We start from the raw sequence: 21,576 nt of genomic DNA on the forward strand, positions 1-21,576 counted from the left end.
GAGTAATTGGGCCCAAACTCAAGGCATGCGGGGTTCACAGAGAGGGCCTGCAGGTCACCAACATGCTTAACCGATGCTAGAGCAACTAGCAGAGGTCCTTTGAGTGCTTCAAGGACCACGTGGAGGTCTCAAGTGGGAACGGTGAGAGGACGCGGGGGCTTCAACCGCCTAGAATCTCTCAGGAAACGCACAATGAGGATGTTTGAACCCACAGATTGGCAGCGATAGGAGCATGAAATGCTGCGATGGCTGCTACGTACACCTTGAGCGTGGAAGGGGTAAGACCCTTGTCTAGACGCTTTTGGAGAAATCACAGTATCGGAGATACGTCACACTCAACAGGGTCTTCATTTCGTGCTGAGCACCAGTCAACTAAGACTGACCATTTCTGGGTGTAGAGGCCTCTTTTAGACTGAGCTCTTAAAGAGGCCTCTACACCCCGGGGGAGGCTTAGGGGCTCCCATAGTTGGACCATATATGCAGAGCCCAGAGTTCTGGCTGTGGATGCCAGATTGTCCTGTTTGCCTCAGAGAGGAGATCCCGCCTCAGGGGGATCGACCATGGGGCTTTCATGGAAAGCCTGAACAGCTCCGAGGACCAAACTTGGCTTCTCCAGAGTGGGGCCACCAGGAGGACTCTGTGCCTGTCTTCCCTGACTCGTCTGATGACCTGAGGGATCAGATCGGGGGGAAAGCGTAAAGAAGGAGGCTGGGCCAGTTGTGGGCCAGCACATCTACAGTACAGACCAAAAGTTTGGACGCACCTTCTCATTCAAAGAGTTTTCTTTATTTTCATGACTATGAAAATTGTAAATTCACACTGAAGGCATCAAAACTATTAATTAACACATGTGGAATTATATATGGAATTATATACATAACAAATAAGTGTGAAACAACTGAAAATATGTCATATTCTAGGTTCTTCAAAGTAGCCACCTTTTGATTTGATTACTGCTTTGCACTCTCTTGGCATTCTCTTGATGAGCTTCAAGAGGTAGTCACCTGAAATGGTCTTCCAACAGTCTTGAAGGAGTTCCCAGAGAGATGCTTAGCACTTGTTGGCCCTTTTGCCTTCAGTCTGCGGTCCAGCTCACCCCTAAACCATCTCGATTGGGTTCAGGTCCAGTGACTGTGGAGGCCAGGTCATCTGGCGCAGCACCCCATCACTCTCCTTCTTGGTCAAATAGCCCTTGATGCCCTCAGTGTGACTCTACAGTTTTCATAGTCATGAAAATAAAGACAACTCTTTGAATGAGAAGGTGTGTCCAAACTTTTGGTCTGTACTGTATGTCCTTCGAAAAATAGGTTGGGCAATGAGAGTTGCTTTCTGAGGAGATTCATGCTGTCCGACTGGACTAGGACATGGTGCCCCTTCAGGATCGCCTGAAAGGATTGAAGGCATTTGATATGGAGATGACTCTCCTCGTGCGACCACGAGCCAAAGGCTGGTCTGCCCTCGCACAGAGTGCCCCAACCCAGGTTGGACACATCTGTTTAGAGCACCATCCTTCTGGAAACCGCCTGCAGGGGTACTCCATGGCTGAACCAAACAGGGTTCATCCAAGGTTGACCCTGATGTGAAAGCGCCCATGCCGCCAAGCATGAGGTGGGACCTGGAGTTTTAGCCAGTATTGCAGGGGCCGCATTCGTTGGAGGCTGAGCTATAAAACCGGGGAGGTGGAAGCCATCAGCCCTAGCATCCTCTGAAGGAACTTCAGAGGGAAACAGGCTTTGTTCCTGACAGAGGCCGTGAGCTGCTGAATTACCAGAGCGCGCTCTGGTGATATGACCGGCCTCATATGGAGTTGAAAACCACTCCTAGGAGTGTAATACGGAGGCTGGGGAGCAGTGAGCTCTTGGCGAAATTGATCCTGAGTCCTAGGCACTCTAAGTGGCACAGGAGCAAGGATCTGTGGTGGTTTAGCTTGGTTCGCGACTGGACTAGAATGAGCCAGTCGTCAAGATAGTTCAGAACACGGATTCCCATCTGTCTCAGAGAGAATAGCGCCTCGTTCATGCACTTCATGCGGGGAGCTAGAGACAGCCCAAAGGGAAGGACTGTATATTGGTAAGCCACACCCTCGAACACGAAACTCAAGAATTGTCTGTGATGGGGATGTGGATGTGAAAGTAAGCGTCTTTCAGGTCCAGCGAGAAGAACCAGTCCTCGGGCCAAATCTGTGTGAGGATCTGCTTCAATGTCAACATCCTGAACTTCCATTTCATGAGGGAGAGGTTCAGGAGCCTGAGGTCTAAGATGGGTTTGAGACCACCATCTTTCTTGGGGACAAGGAAATAACGTCTGTAGAACCCCAATCAGCTTTCTGAGGGAAGTTAATCATAGATGATCTCTTTGGCTCCCTTCCTTAAACGCGCCATCACTTCAGTGTGGAGGACCTGAGCGTCGTCCGGCTCTACCAAAGTGGGAATCACCCCACGGAAATGCGGGTATCTTCGGGCGAACTGCAGTAAGTAGCTGTGTTTTATTATCCCCAACACCCCCTTTCTCTTTCTTCCACAACAATCAGGAGGATTTAGAGGGCATCAGGTCCAGCACAATCCTTTGCTGGGGGGCCCTAACATCTAGACGGTTTAGCACTCTTAGCGGGGCGAGCCGGGTGCTGCTCCTTAGGAGGCACAGCCCTGAGGGGTAGAAGGGACAGGCTTGCATGGTGCCGAGTCGGCGCAGCCTTGGGGTGACTCGAGGCAGAGCTGGAGCGCTTGTGCAGGAAGTGTCGCATTGCCTGGGATGACTTCTGTGCTGCAGTGAAGCGCTCTGTGAAACCTTCTATGGCTTGCCCGAAGAGACCGGGGAGAGACTGGGGCGTCAAGAAAGGCCACTTTTCCGTAATTTCCGTCAGGTTGAGCCAGAGGTGGTGCTCCATCACCACCAGGTTGGCCATAGGTCGTCCGATGGCTTTGGTCTTGGCTTTCGTGGTGCACAGTGCCAAATCTGTGGTGTTGCGGAGGTCGAGAAAAGCAGGTTCATTAGGGCTAGACTCATCCAGGGAACGGAGAAGCATTGCCTGGAACACTTGCAATATTGCCATGGTGTGCAGTGCTGAAGTGGCTTGGCCCACAGAAGTGTAGGCTCTGCCGGCCATGGCAGAGGTCGTCCTGCAGGGCCTGGAAGGAAGGGCTCTCTACAACAACAAAAAAATCTAATATTATTTCGTAAATTGCAAAAAAAATAACAAACAAAACAGCATCATATATTTATGCATTGCTTAACCCTTTTGGCGCCACGGTCAGGTTTACTTGACAAGGTGCGGCACTGAATAAAACGGCCAATTTAATAGGGTGTCAAATTTCATAGTGCCCTGCACCAGATAGCAGACATGTAATACTTCATCTCTGACTCAAAAAAAAACATCATGCTTCTATTCAAAATCGTCGAGCTAGAGCGCATTGAATCAGTGCGAACAAAAGCGGAGCTAGTGTGAGAGTGAGCCATTTTATCAGAGCAATATTGTCAATGAGTACTGGCATTAGATTATTATTATTATTATTATTATTATCTAATGGCATCAATACATCTTCAGTAAACCCGCAATGAAGTGTTGGGATTTCTATTTGTGGACCCTGATTCTGAAGGGGAATATCTGCCTTCAGAAGATGACGTTGATACTGAAAGTGAAAGTATACGATGCAGATCTGACTACTTACTTATGTGAAAATGTAATACCTACATAAACATTGGGTCATCCTTAATATTTTTATAATTGACAGAAAGTCTCTATCATTTATCACTTTTAAGATATAGCCTTTTGAAATTAAGATATCAAAATTGAACGTTTCAGGAAAAAACCTCAGCGAAAAGGGTTAATCCAAAGAGCCGAAGCACTGTTCACACAGATTGCATTTAAAAACATATGAGACACAGTAAAAAGGAATAAACCTCCACAAATTCATGAAGTGTATTTTAAAAGTTGAAACTGTTTTAACTTTGCATGACTTTCTGTACGTCTCTTGTGTGGGAAGTGAGTGCAGCACTCATAGTTATAACACCTAAAAAATGGGCTGAATATGCATCTGTGTGAATGGTTTCGGTTTTCACCTAGTCAAGATCTTCTCCACGTTGAGCTTCTATATTTCTCTAATATTTTGAATGAATAATGCAGCAGCGGTGCATCTCGTGGGCTAGAGTAGACTAACAAAATATTAAAATGCAACATTGTCACTTACATTATAAACGCATCTCAAGCGACACTGATGACGTTCCCTCATGCACACCTAACATTCAAATGCAATTTTCAATTCCACTAATATTCATTCTTTATTCACCATCTCCTCATCACAGGCAGGCACATCACCCATATCAGCATAACACCAAACATTTTTTTTTATATCGATATTGAAGGTGTACGGTAACGTCAATAAATGCTGATACTGTTTTATCGCCCAGGCCTATTTCAGAGATGGAGCAAGTTATTTAAATTCTTATTTTAACTTTTACTTTTTTATTTAACTTTTAAGTAATTAAATAAAAGATTATGAAAAAATAAAATAATACAGAAGAAATGTTTACAAGTCCAGAATGCATATATTGATAAAGTAAAAGGAATAACAATGCAGAAATTGCTTTCTGCATTGAGAGGATTATATATCGTCAATTCCTAATCTCTGGTCTCCCTTTGTGTTTAACAGTCTGTCCTAAAGGTCATCCATGCACTGTTGGTGAGGTAGGGTCATGTGACTTAATTCCTATGATTTGCAGAAATGCTGCATTAACTAGATATTAATTGTCACAGAGCACATAATAAGATTTGTGTTTTTTTCTTCTTCTTTTTCTTAAAATTAAAACATGATTTTCTTTGTTATCTGACCAGTGTGGTCGACCCATGGAGGTTGGTCGCTGTCCAGACTGTGATGCACCAATAGGTGGCACCAACCACAATCCTGTTCAAGGCTTCCAAGCCATGCAGATACAGTGAGTAACTATTGAGTTACTATTCCTATGTTTCATTCCTTACATAAATGACTGACTGTGGAAGCAGTTTTGACTAAGGCTTTTCTTGATTTTAAATTTAGCCATTTATTAGCAAAAATAATGATTTGTAGAGATGTGGATGGTGTCTAATTGTTTTAATAAATTTGAGGCAATTCTACTTATTTGCAGAGGGGACCGTACTCAGTCGGGACACATTCTGGGTGATTCACTGCGTCGTGACCAACCTGACATGCAGGACACAAAGAATATGTCACCTGCCCCCTTCGCTCTTCTCAGATTGCTCACACACATGTCCATGCTGCTGGGAGCTCAGAACAACCCACAGGTATTACATTTTGTTTTCATTTTATATATAAATATACAGTAGGTGGACAACCAAAATGGGTAAATACCGAGTCAAGAACCGTTTCTGTCAGACGTGTCCGATTCGAGAACCGAGGAGCTGATGATACTGCGCATGTGTGATTCAGCGTGAAGCAAACTGACACACAGAGCGTCTAAACCAAAATGATTCTTTTGGTGATTGATTCTTGACAATCTGACTTTGCTGCAGCCTGGAATTGAACTGGTTTTCGTCTGGTCAGAGGAGAACTGACCCCCCATCTGAGCCTGGTTTCTCCCAAGGTTTTTTTTCTCCATTCTGTCACCGATGGAGTTTCGGTTCCTTGCCGCTGTTGCCTCTGGCTTGCTTAGTTGGGGTCACTTCATCTACAGCGATATCATTGACTTGATTGCAAATAAAAACAGACACTATTTCAACTGAACAGAGATAACATAACTGAATTCAATGATGAACTGCCTTTAACTATCATTTTGCATTATTGAGACACTGTTTTCCAAATGAATGTTGTTCAGTGCTTTGACGCAATGTATTTTGTTTAAAGCACTATATAAATAAAGGTGATTGATTGATTGATTGATTCTGAACTGATTCTGTGCTAATGTTATGAGTGCGGGTAAAGGCTTGCAGTCATCGCCAATGACGCCATTATGTTGGGCGCAAAAGAACCGGTGAACCGTTTTCTTCAACCGGTTTATTGAATCGAACTGTCAGAAAGAACTACTGATGCAACCAGTTCTTGACTCGTGAACGAGTCATTATCTGGCTCGGCTCGGTGTTCATCTCTCTCTTCGACGCAGTTCAGTCAGTGTACTGTTTGAGTAAATTGATTACTCTGGGATATTGGTTTGTTTTAACTCAGAGGGAGTGTCAGCCACATTAAACAAGTTAACAGCTTAAGTCATTTGTGGATTAATGCGTATTGAAGACATGAACAATTTAAAATTCAGATTCAGTTGGATTTGGTGAACTGGTTCAAAAAGATCCGGTTACAGCGAATGATTCGTTCGCGAACCGGATATGACAAACTGCTTTGTTTTGAACTGTTTTACAACAGACACTGAAGAGAAGGCAATGCTGAATAAAGTCATAGTTTTTGCTATTTTTGGACCAAAATGTATTTTCGATGCTTCAAAAAATTCTAACTGACCCTCTTATGTCACATGGAGTGCTTTGATGATGTTGTTCTTACCTTTCTGGACATGGACCGTATACCGTACACACAGTTTCAATGGAGGGACTGAGAGCTCTCGGACTAAATATAAAATATCTTAAACTGTGTTCCGAAGATAAAAGGTCTTACTGGTTTGGAACGACATGAGGGTTAGTTATTAATGACATAATTTTAATTTTTGGGTGAACTATCCCTTTAAGTTTGTTTGGCTCGTGAAGACAATTGAAATAAGTCAAATATCAGAAGAGAATAAAAAAAACTAAAATGAAACTAAAAGTAAAGAAGAACAAACGGAGGGACTTTTTGAGAAGTCCGATTGGGAAGCTGAGAACCCCCTCTTTCTCTGGCGGAATGCCAAGAACAAGGGGTTTCCTTTGTTTTTATGGAATCTTTCCATATGAACCAATGAAGTGTGAGAAACTGAGGCGGGAAAAATCTTCTTTGTTGGCTGATTTCTGCCCACTGGTCTAATTTATGGCGATGACAAAATTAAAAAATTTTCCTCAGAAAGATTGTTCTTCTGAAACAATGCAATCTTTTTGTAATTTGCCATCAAGATTCATTACAGTCGGGTTTTTACGATTATACAGACACCAAAAACTATAATTTTTTGAGTCAGGGACACACAGAGATACAGAGTTGTTTCTAACTACATGCATGTAAAGTTTGATTAAACACACAGTAACATTCTTACATCTTTTCCACTATGCCACATGAATACATTTGAGTACATAAAGAGATAAATACATTTAGAGGTAGTTTTATCGAAAAAGGTCCATGTGCGAGCCAAAAATGCTTGTGGGTGTGTGTGTGTGTGTCTGAATGTGTTGTCGTGAGTAGTAAAAAAAAAGGCGGGTGTTTGTCTTTCCTTTGAGGCTCACGCGGGTCTCTCTGGATGGTCTTGAAGGTGTAATAATTGTCACCCACGTCAGGCTGTTGCCGACATCGCGGCGCCCGAGTGGTAAGTTATATTGGAAGATGTTATAAAATGAAAGTCCTTGTTTTTTCTTTAACTCAAGTTCTGGTCTTTGAGTGCAGAATGTGTTAGAAAGTCAGGAATCATTAATATGGAACAGATGGTTGAATACCATCCGCTCATTAGTGTTACATTCCCCCTTTGTGGTCGTATGATGCCCTGTGGTCATTATCGGACAACACCTATCACAATGGTCAGATGGCAGGTGAATCGTGACCGTCGGATAGCAGGTGTTTGTTAGGGCTGAGGACCCAGCTCGATGAGGTCCTTATCTGTCTCTGGTGTGGTACCTTCCCTCCGGGGTTTCCATCGGAGACCTCCAGTCCTGGTTTTCTTGAGTTTGGCTGCAGAGGTTCGCATCTCGTTATCCTTTATAGGATGAAGGCCACGCCAAGGGTCAGGGTGTGGCCGATGACCATGGAGATGCACAGTGCTGTGTCAGCTGCAGTCCAGGCTTGGACAACAGATGAGGTGTTCAGGATGAGCAATCGAGACGAGGCTTGGAGGGCTGCGTCGGTGGGAGCAATGTCAGTGAGCTGAGGCCCCCCCTTTTTCAATCCACAGTTCTAACTCTGGACCTAGGGTGAAGTTGTAGTTCTTTAAGAAAGGATGGGATTTCTAGTTCTGGTACTCTTCACTTGGAAGATGGTATAAGGTCAGATCGTCAAGGTGGAGAATGGCCCCTCGTGGGACTTGAATTCACATGCTCTGGTCAAGCAGGTTGACACGGGTGGCGGTGTCATGCTGGTCGTAGGTCAGTGTAGCGGTACGTACTGGAGTGTTAATGAGCCATCTATGACCTACAATCTCAGCTTGTGTCTCGGTGACTTGGCTGCAAGGCTGGGTGTAGGCAGAGCAACGCGTGTCGCTGGTCATGGGTTGCAACCCGCAGATTCCATCAGTATTGTCACTGAGAAACGGTTTGCTGGGGCAGAGGTAGTGGATGTCTTTAGTCAGGGTGCACATGTGCAGTTTTGGGGCTGTCATGGTACGCCACCACCTCAGGGGTTTGTATCTTTATATGTTATCCTTCCAGAACCCCACATTAACAATGTCTTTGAATCTGTAGATTTGGCTCGACTCTATGATGGGTAAGTTCAGGAGGAAACTCATCTCCTTCTGCTCAGGATGCTATAAATAAGTAGAATGACCACCGTTCCTCTCAATGTCGTTCCGATGGTTTGCAAGGATGTACTCTGTGTGGTGAGTTGCTCTTTTAGCTATGGAAGTTCAGTCTGAATTTCAGCCACTTGCCATCTCACAGTGGCTATGTTTACTGAATTGACCCTGGACATACCAATGTTGAACAGAGTTCCAACAGCAGCGGCAGCTCCGAGCAACGCTCCCAGGAAACGTTTGGAGCGGCGGTTGTGTCCACCTAATTCCGCCTGGGTAACAGTCATCTTCTCAAGTTGGTTGAGCATGTGCTTGACATCAGCCTCGGCATGATGGAGGGAGATCTCTGTCCAACGGGCACCGGCCCAGCTGTAATGGGCTACTTCGCGGGGGTAGTGTGCTCTGTAGACGTTGCGGGGGTCGAGTCGAATGTATACTTTCTGGATGTGCATCCGACAATTTGTGATCAGGAGTCCCGGTTGCTCTCTCAATACAATGCCCAAGGCAGGACCTGGTGTGATAATGTCTGATGGCGGCTGGCCTCTGGTTGACTGGAGGCACAGGATGACAATCCACAACAGCATCCTGTTACAGGACAGAGAGAGAGAGGTGAGAGGAAAAGGGAAAAGAGAGAGGCAACATGTCAGTGAGGTTTATCTCGGGTTGGATGGGACAGTCTTTTCGCTTCGATGGCGGTGGTTGAGTTTAGCTTGCATTGGCCCCTCCCTGTCTATCTCTGCTAGTGGTCGCATGTCTCTTAATCTGGTTATGGTGGACCCATTTGAGAACTGGTTCTCTCGATCCCCGGTTTAGCAGGATTTGGTACGCAACTGGGGAGATTTTCTTAATAATCTCATGAGGTCCCGTCCAGTGTGGCAGGAATATCTTTGACAGCCGCTGGGGGCCCGTCTGAGGTGGTGGGGTGAAGCTGTAATACAAGACCCTGTCGCCCACATTCAGTTCCTGGTGTGATGCTTTCCGGTCATAATATGCTTTCTGGCCTTCAGCGCTTTTTTGCAGGTGTTGCTGGGCAAAAGTTGTTTTCAAATGTCTATGGGGCTCGTCAAGGTACTGGAATGTGGTGTAAGCGGTGACAAGGTTGGAGTCTCCTGGTTGATACAGCAAGTGTAGTGGCAGGGTCACCTGCTGCCCAGTCATAAGTTCAAAAGGGGACACCTGTGTTGATTCCTGTGGGGTGGCTCTGACAGCCATCAACACAAGGGGTAGGTTCACCTCCCAGTCTTTCTGGTTAGCCGACATATACTTTTTCAGCATGGCGACCACCTCTCGGTGCGATCTCTCTACCTTGCCGGATGAGATGGAATGGTGGCTGATGTAAAGTTTAGATTGTACCCCTAGACATTTCCAGAGGGGTCCTACCCAGTCAATTTGGAGGTCTGACCACGGGAACGTGATCCCTCTGCGTTGCAGTGGGGCTCTGTGGTTTGGGTTTGCTGGTGTGAACTGGCAGCACACAAGACATTCTCTGACGTACTCTGCCACATCTTGCTGCATGCCGGGCCAAAATGCCACCTGTCATATGTGACTCTGGCACCGTGGTGTCCAGCACATGGTGTCTCGTGGGCGTACATTAGCATTACCCCCTTTTGGCATCATGGCACCACGAGCTGAGGTGCTGTGCTGTCATCAGGTGCAAACCACAGAATGTCGTCCTGTATGTGCAGAATGTGTCTGGTGTTATATAGGTGTCGGAGGCACGAGTCATCAGTGAGCTCAGCCCGAGTGATAGGGTGGTTGGAGGGGTCAGAGAGGTGGTTAAGAAATGTCTTTATGGCAGTGTAAGATGGCTTGCATATTTGCAGTGTTGTTGTTGGAAATCTGCGGAGTTAGTGATAGCGGCTGTGAGGCAGGCACTGCCACAGGTGAAGGTCGTTTGCTGCAGATTAACACTGCAACATCGGGGCTGGGTGTGAGTTCTGGGGGTGACCACACCTCCCCATGTAGTGTGCCTGTTTTTGGCGAGGGCGTCAGTTTGATCATTTAAGTCTTTGTCCATACCTGTTAGCTTCGAGTGTCATTTTACCTTCTTCTAGTACACAGTCATATTGTGTGTTTTTGTGATGTTATCACATTCCTGGAACAGGTGTTGGTGTTTGACTGGCTTGTTGTTTGCCGTTTTGAAACCATTCTGTTTCCAGCCTGGAAGGTGGCACACAAAATTGAATCTGGCATAGTTAGAGTCTGTACAGATGAGGATTTCTCTGATGTCATGGGCTGATGCGATCTGCAGAGTTATGAGAATGGCTGCTATTTCTGCATATTGTGATGACTGGGGACCTAATTTGATGTGTTGTGGGTGGCAAGGCTGGTCGTTGACCCACAGCACTCCTGCACCTGCCTTAAGGATGGCGTCGTGGTTGTAGGAGCATCCATCGACGTAGACTGTGAGCATGCCTTGACACGCATTCTCTTCAAAGTACATGCTGTTGGGGTTCTTGTTCACCCATTGCTTCCGCAGGTGTGTTATAAGAGCATTTTTGGCATGCGGCCAGGCCATTGCCCAGTGCAGACTTGTGATTCTGTGCATACCGTGCCTCAACATTGCATCCTTGGAGAGCCATTAACCATGTGGCTATGCGTGAATTGGTGACCACGCCATCTGGGATTCGTTGGCTGTTGAGGAACATTACTGGCTGGTGGCAAGTCTCTATGATAACTTTCTGTGCCCCTATGTAAATTGGAGAATCGCTGAATGGCCCATACAGTGCAGAGCAGAGCTTTTTCACAGTCTCAGAACTTACACTCTGGTGGAAGCAGTGTCTTGCTGGCATAGGCAACTACTTTCTTGTCTTGGTCATGCCGTTGGTACAGGCCAGCACTGAGACATTGGTCAGAAAACCCAGCTTCCAGGTAGAATTCCTTTTGTGGATCGGGGTAAGCAAGACATGGAGCTGTGCATAAATGTCTTTTTAGTTCTTTCATGGCGTGTTCTTGAGCATTCACCCAGACGAAAGGGCAGTCCTTTTTTAGCAGAGCTGTCAGAGGTCTGGCAATGTCTGAGTAGTTTTTGATGAACTGTCAAGAGTAATTGCATACCCCTAGAAAATTCCGCAGCTCAGAGACGTTACTGGGAGGCTTGATGTTTTGAATAGCATGAATGAGCAGGCCCACGTAGTTAACCTTAGTTCGGCACCACTGTCCTTTGTGGAGGGCGATTTCGGCTCCGGCGATGGATAATTGGTTCAAAACATAGTCTATTTCTTTCAGATGATCAGCCACCATTGTGCTCTTCATGAGAACATCATCTACATAGATCAGGTTACCTCTCATTCTAAAGTCTAGGCAGGCTTTGTTCAGAAAGATGTTGAATTCAGCTGGTGAGTAAGAGTTTAGAATTTGCTGCACTTGAGATTCAAAACCTGGGTAAGGCTCCTTCGTCGGTGTGTCATCAGTCGGTTTGGTATTGAAAGATGTATTAGGTTTATTAGTCTCACCGACGTTCTGGTGGGAGACTGTGTATACTGTGAGGTGTTGGTCCTCGGTCAGCTCCGTTCTGCACACCTGGTCTTTGGTCACTGACATGACAGATGTGATGGCGATGAATTTGAAGGGTGCAGTGAACAATGTTTTGTCTGTAGTCCCTTCGGGTATCATTGCAGGTGGAATGGGCCCAATGACAGGTAGTACAAGTTCACAGTCATGAAAGTCATGGCTCACTAGCCATCCCAGCCTATAGGCCTTGGGAATGTTGATGTCAGTTGCCGTGCAGTTTTTGAACAGGATGTAGATTACATGAGATGACACTTCAGTGAGGGGTGTGGCTTCCAGTGTGAGTCCGAGTTCCACACATTCAGGTGAGGGTTGGAAGAAACCCAGCGTGTGGTTTAAGGTTTGACCACATCTCATGTTGAGCCAAATAGCGACCCCTTTGGTGTAAGCTGGTACCACCGTTTCCTGTTCGTTGACTAAGGTGCAGACTTCTGGGATGGTCTGCCCTGACATGAGGTTGTCATGGTTGATGGAAATGCGTTGCTGCAAAGTCAATGGGGCCCATACAACTTGTATGTTCCATTACAACCAATGTAAACATTGTGGGGCAGGTCCGGAAGGACCAGAAAATAATGAGTCAGGCACAGATAATTCCATTTCACATGCAAAGCGCAGATTCCTCTGGCAGACACCATAGAGGCTGGGTGTGAGTTCAAAGGGAAACGGGTGCGTTTGCTGGTATAAGGAAGGTCCGGTGTCTTCTCAATGATGGCATTGTATAGTGAGAGACTAATGGGCGAGTTGTCTGCCCATATGGCCAGAATACTGTCCGTTGTGGTTATATCATGCAGCTGCAGTTCGGTCTTGACCTTGGGGCAGTAGGTATCAGAGTTTTTGGTGGCCTTGAAGGTGCAAAGGATCGAACTTGGGCCTTGGTTCATTGTTGAGGCTGTGTACCCATGGCTGGCTGCTGGGGTTCCCGTGACCTCTGTGACCTGACAGTCTGGCTCTGTGGGAATTCCTGTGACCTCTGTGACCTGACAGTCTGGTTCTGTGGGAGTTCCTGTGACCTCTGTGAACTGACAGTTTGGCACCGGCGACCTGTGTGGCTGGAGGGGAAGAAGTTCTCGCACTTGAGCCCAGACTTTCACCTGTTTGAAGTCTAGTAAAGGCTCAAAGCGATCTAGCAAGTCTTTCCCGATGAGAAATGAATAATTGTTCATTGGTGAGACATAAATAGGATGTACTTGACTCATAGGACCGATCGTCAGGTGGATGGGAGCTACATTTCTGAGCTGGATGTCATTTTGGCTGTATGACTGCACATTCAGCTCACAAGTGTGAAAATTAAGAGTTTGATTCTGTCACTGAGCTTCAAATTTGAGCTTATCAAATAGTTGAGCCAAAATCAACGTAAGGTCTGAGCCTGTGTCCACAAGGGCTTCAAATCTCATTTGTTTCGAAAAAACAAAGTTCGGAAGTCTTCCTCCATGCCTGGTTCATTTTGTGCTCCTAAGTAGGCACGTCGCATGTTTCTAGCCACGTTAGTGTAGCCGCACTGGGTTGTACATAATTATTAACTCAAATGATATATAGGGAATTTGAATAATTAATCAGGAATATGATTAATAAATATATCTCATATGACATTTACATTAAAATTATTGAAGATGAAAAATAGCTCAATTTCATATATCAATAACTCATTACAGGGCACTGTAATTTACTCATTAATATGTCAATATTCCATTCTTCATATCAATTAGGGTGATATCTCTTACTGTAAATTACCGCGAATCGAACAGTGGTTTGTCCAGCAAACGGCCGTAAGATTAACTTATCAACTTTCAATAAAGTTATCACTTCTTATAATTCAAGGAAAATATTCTCTGGCCATAAAAAACATTATCCTATCATTATGAAATTGTTTACTAAAAAGTAAAGAGCGTGTAGCTAAAGATCAGACATTTCATTGACTCGTAATGTGAGCGGTTCAGAGGCAATCATGAATATATATATTGGTTTTAATAATTGAACTAATAATACATCAAACTAGAAATCACACAGAGTAAATACACCTACGACAATACAGACAGTAAACGTTGTACAAGACATAACAGAATCCAAATGAGGGAGGGAGAGAGAGAGAGAGAGAGAGCGAGAGAATGAGAGAGAAAGGGCGAGAGGGAGGTGAGAGAGAGAGCGTGATCACAGAATGAGCTCAGTTATGCAAACTCACAGACAGTAACCCTTGAAAGACAACAACGAATCAAATCATAGACAAAATTTAAGCAGCATTTAAATCTCCAAAGAGAATGATACTTGCACGGGTCCAGCGTGCGTGAGTGTGGTCTTTTGAAACCAGCGTGCGTGTGCTGGAGCTGCGTGGTCCTTTGTGGCAAGGAGTGTTCGTTCGTCTTCCGGGCTGCTGTGGAATCGCGCGGTATTTGAAAGGTTTAACAAAGCAATGTTTCAGGATTCGTCTTCCTCGTGTGGAGAGGCGTATAGGCGAATAAACTTAGTAAAGAAAAGAAACAAAAACAACGGAAATGAAAGCTCCCGAAGGAACCATGAGAACGGCTGTCCTCTCAGCCGCTGTGCTGAGGGACGGCGATAGGAGAGCGGCCCAAGGCCGTGAGGCAGGACGAGCAGGGTCCGAGAAAAAGGCAAGAGCGAAGAGATGGAGGACCTTCCTGGGTCAGCTCTTATGGCTTCAAATGGTTCACACCTCTGTTCGCGTGAACAACCAATGAACGTCCGCGATCTGAAGCGGGAAAAAGTTCCTTTGTCTCTGTGGAAACACCCACCCTAATAAATTAGGGTTTATCAGATTTCAACAGTGATATTCTAGCAAGTTTGTAATTACAGATTAATACATTTTTCATTAGTTTACTTCATATAAGGGAGTCCGTCAAAGCATGACGATAAAAAAGATATGAAAAATAACATATATAAATGATCAAAACATGAAGTTACATTCAAATGCAGAAATCCACACATTTAAAGTTTGATTAACACACGATATAAACTGCAGATACTCCAATTTATATGGGGAAACATCTAATGCACCAAAATCAATACTTAATACATTGAGAATACATAGAGTACATTTTACTATTCTCTTTTCTAAGAGTTAGCTTTCCTGTCTTGTTTCCCAGTGGGATCTTAAAGTTTTACGACCTGGTCAGGAGTAGGGTTACAGAATCATGACTCTATTTGAGAACATTAAAGTTAAGAGAAACATTTCCAATTTACAAGTCAGTAAAATTAAAATCCTTGCATAACAAGGATAAACCATTTTATGCAACGCACAAACATATTCAAAATACATATTATTAATAAAATGACGAAGGTGAAGAACGTTAAGAAAGGTTTGTTTGTGTGTGTGTGCTTATGTGTGTGTGTTGTGGAATGTGTTTTGTTTCTCCTTTGAGGCTCGCACGGGTATCGTAAATAATTTTAATCCAGCCAGGCTGGCGCCAGGCATTTAGTTTAGAAAGGTTTCATTTTATATGCCTGAATTCAACCCATGAATCGATGACCTGCATATCTGTTACACCTTAAAAGACAACAACAAATCAAATCATAGACAAACTTTAAGCAGCATTTAAATCTCCATAGAAAATGATACTTGCAGGTGTCTCTTGTGATGCTTTGTGCGCTGGTGCAGCGTGAGCGTGGTCTTTGGGGACCAGCGTGCGTTTTGAACAGCGTGAGCGTGGTTCTGTTCTGTCGTGTCTTCCGGGGGTCGCTGCGGAATCGCGCGGTATTTGAAAGGTCCAACAAAGCAATGTTTCGGAATTCGTCTTCCTCGTGTGGAGAGGCGAATAGGCGAATAAACTTAGTAAAGAAAAGAAACAAAACAACGGAAATGAAAGCTCCCGAAGGAGCCATGAGAACGGCTGTCCTCTCAGCCGCCGTGCTGAGAGGGACGGCGAGAGGAGCGCGGACAGAGGCCTCGCAGAAGGACGAGCAGGGTCAGAGAAAAAGGCAAGAGCGAAGAGAGGGAGGAACTTCCTGGGTCAAGCTCTTATGGCTTGGAATGGTTCACGCCTCTGTTCGCGTGAACAACCAATGAACGTCCGCGATCTGAAGCGGGAAAAAGTTCCTTTGTCTCTGTGGAAACACCCACCCTAATAAATTATGGCTTAACAGATTTCAACAGTGATATTCTAGCAAGTTCGTAATTACAGATTAATACATTTTTCATTAATTTACTTTATATAAGTGAGTCCGTCAAAGCATGACGATTAAACCGATACCAAAAATAACATATATAAATGATCAAAACATGAAGTTACATTCCAGTGCAGAATTACACACATTTAAAGTTTGATTAACACATGATAAAACTGCAGATACTCCAATTTATATGGGGAAACATCTAATGGACCAAAAAGCAATACTTAATACATTGAGAATACATTTGAGTAGATTTTACTATTCTCTTTTCTAAGAGTTAGCTTTCCTGTCCTGTTTCCCAGTGGGATCATAAAGTTTTATGAGCTGGTCAGGGGTAGGGTTACAGAATCATGATTCTTATTTGAGAACATTAAAATTAGGATAAACATTTCCAAAGTATAAGCTAGCAACTTATACTCTTCACATAACAAGGATTAACCATTTTATTTTTACATGAACATATTCAAAATACATATTATAAAGGACTTTATTATTAAAGGGGGGGTGAAATGCTCGTTTTCACTCAATATCATGTTAATCTTGAGTACCTATAGAGTAGTACTGCATCCTTCATAACTCCAAAAAGTATTTAGTTTTATTATATTCATAAGAGAAAGATAGTCTGTACCGATTTTTCCCGGAAAAACACGAGCGCCTGGAGGCGTGACGTGTGGGCGGAGCTAAAGAATCACGAGCGCCAGTTGCGTTGAGAGCATGTGGAAGCTGTGACAGCTGTGAAGGCTGAAACTGAACGAGAGCAGCAGCAGCAAGGACTCGCTCCGAGCGGGGCTCGAACCCGGGTCTCCGATGGGAGGCGGACGCACTAACAAGGAGGCAGAGATATTTTAAGCAGTTTTACTCACCGCCTGTGGTTCCAACACACAATCGTGACCCTTTTTCGTTGGGACTGCATCATCCTTAAGAAATAAACGATACGCAAATCCGTCATCAAACTGGGCTTTGTTTGTAAAACAAGCATTTTAGAAATGCAGGGAACAAACACAAACACTTGAACAACTCCGTTGATGCTCTGTAAAAATAAACTCCATCCACTGGTCCCTTAATGCTGTTTTTTCTTTGGTAATCTGTGCAGCGTTGTCTTGCCCTGGCAACCAAAAACACACTCCTTTTGTGACATTTCGCGACGCTCTCGCTCTGATCAGTGATTGTCTGTGCACAGCCTCTCTCTGCTCTGCTATACGGGAGCGCGCGCTCTTCCGGCAAACGTGCCCTCAGGACCCATATAAGGAAATTCCGCTCCATCTAACGTCACACAGAGCCATACTCGAAAAAAACTTTCCGAAACTTGTGACAAACCGGAAGGAGTATTTTTGGAACAGAAATACTCCTTCAAACGTACAACTTAATTTTTGAAACTTTGTCCATGTTTAGCATGGGAATCCAACTCTTTAACAGTGTAAAAAACTCAGTATGCATGAAATAGCATTTCACCCCCCCTTTAAGAAAAGTTTGTGTGTGTGTGCTTAGGAATGTGGGAGGTTTTGTCTCTCCTTTGAGGCTCGCACGGGTATCGTAAATAATTTAAATCCAGCCAGGCTGGCGCCAGGCATTTAGTTTAGAAAGGTTTCATTTTATATGCCTGAATTCAACCCATGAATCAATGACCTGCATATCTGTTACATAGGGATGTTTCTAGCCAGCTTGTCCAGTTCTTTGGGAGCTATGTGTCCGTGCCGGTGACCAGGACTTTCTGGAAGGGTTTTCCCTCTCCTGCTGCTGACGGGGGTTCGTGGAGGCTGGCTGGTGACATTTTGAAAATCAGGCTTTCACCCCCTTTTTCAGTTCTAAGTTCTTGGCTGAAAGGCTTGGGTTCACTGGCCAAGGGAAACTCTGTGGAGTGTGTTTCCTCTTTCTGTTCACTTTTTGCAGTCTGTAAGAATGTTTCAGTTCTCTGTGAACAATGTCAAGTTCATCTTTTAGAAAGGTAAGGTCATGGATATCAGCTCGGGACATTTTCAGGTGATTTTCTTAGGCCTTAGCTTTAGCATCTCTTTCTTTCAGTTCGATTTCAGCCCTTTCAAGGAGGGCTTCACTTTGTCGGAGCTTTGCCTCAAGTCCCTCTCGGGCTTCTCTCTCCAAATGTTCTCTTTGATCTCTCTGTGAACTGTAAGAAACAAAAACACAACAGCATGAAAAAGGTTAAGAAAGGAAATAGCACAGTGAAAACCAAAACACCAAATAAATTGGTCTGCAAAGAAATTGAATGAATACAAACTCTGGAAGTGTTAGGAAGAGAATAAAGGGGCTAAGCCTGCTACCCTTCGCAAGAGTTTCTGCTAGGGTATACAGCACGTGTGGCTATGGGAGTAAGAGACCTAGGAAAAGTGTGTGGCTTAGAGAGGAAAAGTGGACCAAACACTTAACATATATCTGGGGGAATATCTAATATTCTGTGCCTTATAATAAGTGGATGGGTTTTATCACATTTGGCTCACCTGGGTGGAAACCAGCGGCGCGGTCAGCCTCCCTGGCGCTCCCAAACACTCAACCGCAGTGTCCCCGTCCCTCTGTTACTCTGGCGTTGCACCCTCTCAAACAGCTTGTGACTTATAACACAACCTGGCAACACCAAGATATCAACCGCCAGACAGCACTGCAAATTTGGGCTGTTCCCTAGAACCCTCTTTTAAAAGAGAGTGGCCCCCGTTTTAGGCCCCGGATTAGGTACTGGTCCCAGAGATTGCATTGTTTGTGTCGGCAGGACTGATTGACTACCTTAGGAGTGCCAAATTGCGTGCTGCAACAGACAGAGATTAAGATGAGCCGATAACCAATATTCATATATGAATATGAATATTGCTTACAAAAACAACGTTTGAACACTGCCCAAAATAACTCCACCATAAAATATGTAGCAACAATCACTTTCTGGGGAATAATTAACTCAAATTAAGTGAATATCATAGAGTCTATGAATATGATGTGCTCATTGCTTACAAATATTAAATTACCCAAAGAGGGAATATTTAATCATTTAAAGGTAACCTTTACTAGAATTAATTTAAGTTATCTAGATGTTCTTCCCGCAAACTGAAAGCTACACTTCCTTATCAAAAATCAATAAAAATACCCTTCTTACAAACTCCTAGAAATATTAATCTTCTGATCAGGGATAAAAAACTATATTTTCTGTGTCTGTACTATATAGATTTCTGAAATTCTGAAATTCTTCAAACAGTACAATTTAAACAAGATAAACGAACGAGAGTAGTAATGAGATAGAGAGGGAGAGAAACGAGAGCGAGAGAAAGAGTGAAAGCAGATCTCAGTGACAATTTTCAAACAGTTAACTTTGCAAGAGACCCCAAGTTATTGAATAATTGAATAATGAATTTCACAAAAATGGAGTAGCCTATACAACCTTAAACAGCAATTTTAAGTTGCGATATAAGAAAGTAATTGCTTTGATCTGGCTCTTGTGTGTAGTTCAAATTGTCCGTTGTTGCAGCTTCAGTGTTGTTCTTTCCAGAGCAGATGATGCGCGAGCTCGATGGTTAACGTGAATGTAAACTTTGCAAAAGATGATTAGACTTAAGTTCGTTTGGCTCGTGAAGACAATTGAACGAAGTCAAATATCAGAAGACAATAAAGAAAGACTAAAATGAAAAGAAAAGTAAAGAATAACAAACAGAGGAACTTCTTGAGAAATCCGATCATGAAGCTGAGAACCCCCCTCTTTCTCTGGTGGAATGCCAAGAACAAGGTTTTTCCTTTGTTTTTATGGAAAGGTAGGTATGCACCTATCTTTCCGTATGAACCAATGAAGTGTGAGAAACTGAGGCGGGAAAAATCTTCTTTGTTTGCTGATTTCCGCCCACTGGTCTAATTTATGTCGATGACAAAATTAAACATTTTTCCTCAGAAAGATTGTTCTTCTGAAACAGTGCATCTTTTTGTAATTTGCTGTCAAGATTCGTTACATTCGGGTTTTTACGATTATACAGACACCAAAAACTATAATTTTGCGAGTCAGGGATACAGAGACAGAGTTGTTCCTAACTACTTGCAAATAAAGTTTGATTAAACACACAGTAACATTCATCTTTTCCACTATGCCACATGAATACATTTGAGTACATAAAGAGATACATTTAAATACATTTAGAGGTAGTTTAATCGAAAAAGCTCCATGTGCGAGCCAAAAATTATGCATGTGTGTGTGTGTGTCTGAGTTGTGGAATGTGTTTTCGTGAGTAGTAAAGAAAAAAGGCGGGTGTTGGTCTTTCCTTTGAGGCTCACGCGGGTCTCTCTGGACTGTCTCGAAGGTGTAATAATTGTCACCCATGCCAGGCTGTTGCCGACATTGCGGCGCCCGAATGGTGAGTTATGTTGGAAGATGTTGTAAAACGAAAGTCCTTGTTTTTTCTTTAACTCAAGTTCTGGTCTTTGAGTACAGAATGTGTTAGAGTTAGGATTCATTAATATGGAACAGATGGTTGAATACCAACCGCTAATTAATTAGTTAATTATTATTAATTATTAATTTATTTATTAATTATAATTAGTGTTCCTGTAGCTCAACTGGTAGAGCACTGCGCTAGCAAGCAAGCAAGCGCAAGGTTAGGGGTTCGATTCCCTGGGAACACATGATATGTAAAAATTGATAGCCTGAATGCACTTTAAGTCGCTTTGGATAAAAGCGTCTGCTAAATGCATAAATTTATTTTTTAATTTAATTTTAAATTTAATTTAATTTAATTTAATTTAATTTAATTTTAATTTTAATTTAATTTAATTTAATTTAATTTAATTTAATTTTAAATTTAATTAGTTGTTACAGTGTGTTTCAGAGAAGCGGCCCTAGTACTGAGCCTTGAGGTACTCCATACTGCCCTTGTGATCGATATGATACCTCTGCATTCACTGCTACGAATTGATGGCGGTCATATAGGTACGATTTAAGAGTGCCAGTGTGCTCATTATACCATGGTGTCAGACTGTTTTCCTTAACCTTCCTTAGGTGTAAAGGAGCAACTGTATTTAAAATGCTAGGAAAGAGAGAGTCCATAGTTTTTGTTACATCATCAAGTTATTCTAAGGTTTTGGATATGCTAAGGAATTTGGATACATCAGGAAGACAACTTACAAATGCATTCTTTTGTGGTAGAAGTTATGATTCTACAATACTTGTAACAAGAAGTAGAATTTAGAATTTTGGCAATATGAAGTTTGCACAAAACTAAATAATGATCCTCGCTTGTCTACATAATTTCAACACCATCAACATCAATTCAATGTGACAGTATTATCTCCAGAGTATGATTTCGACAATGAGTAGGTCCTGAGATGTGTTGTCTAATCCCAATAGAGTTCAGAATGTCTATAAATGCTGATCCCGGATTTATCATTAACATTTGTTTCTCT

The 21,576-nt window shown here is 43.5% G+C and overlaps 1 protein-coding gene across 6 annotated transcripts in view; it reads left to right on the plus strand.

Annotated features, from left to right (window-relative positions):
• Window positions 1-21,576, plus strand: part of LOC113047109 (E3 ubiquitin-protein ligase rnf213-alpha-like) — a 114,530-nt gene that overhangs the window by 39,613 nt on the left and 53,341 nt on the right. For all 6 annotated transcript variants that reach the window (XM_026208384.1, XM_026208385.1, XM_026208387.1 and 3 more), the window contains exons 56-58: window positions 4,650-4,684; window positions 4,832-4,932; window positions 5,122-5,278. In XM_026208384.1, the coding sequence (XP_026064169.1) occupies window positions 4,650-4,684; window positions 4,832-4,932; window positions 5,122-5,278 (293 nt within the window). The remainder of the gene's footprint in view (window positions 1-4,649; window positions 4,685-4,831; window positions 4,933-5,121; window positions 5,279-21,576) is intronic.

The sequence above is a fragment of the Carassius auratus genome, chromosome 28, assembly GCF_003368295.1.
Source record: "Carassius auratus strain Wakin chromosome 28, ASM336829v1, whole genome shotgun sequence".
Lineage (NCBI taxonomy): Eukaryota > Metazoa > Chordata > Actinopteri > Cypriniformes > Cyprinidae > Carassius > Carassius auratus.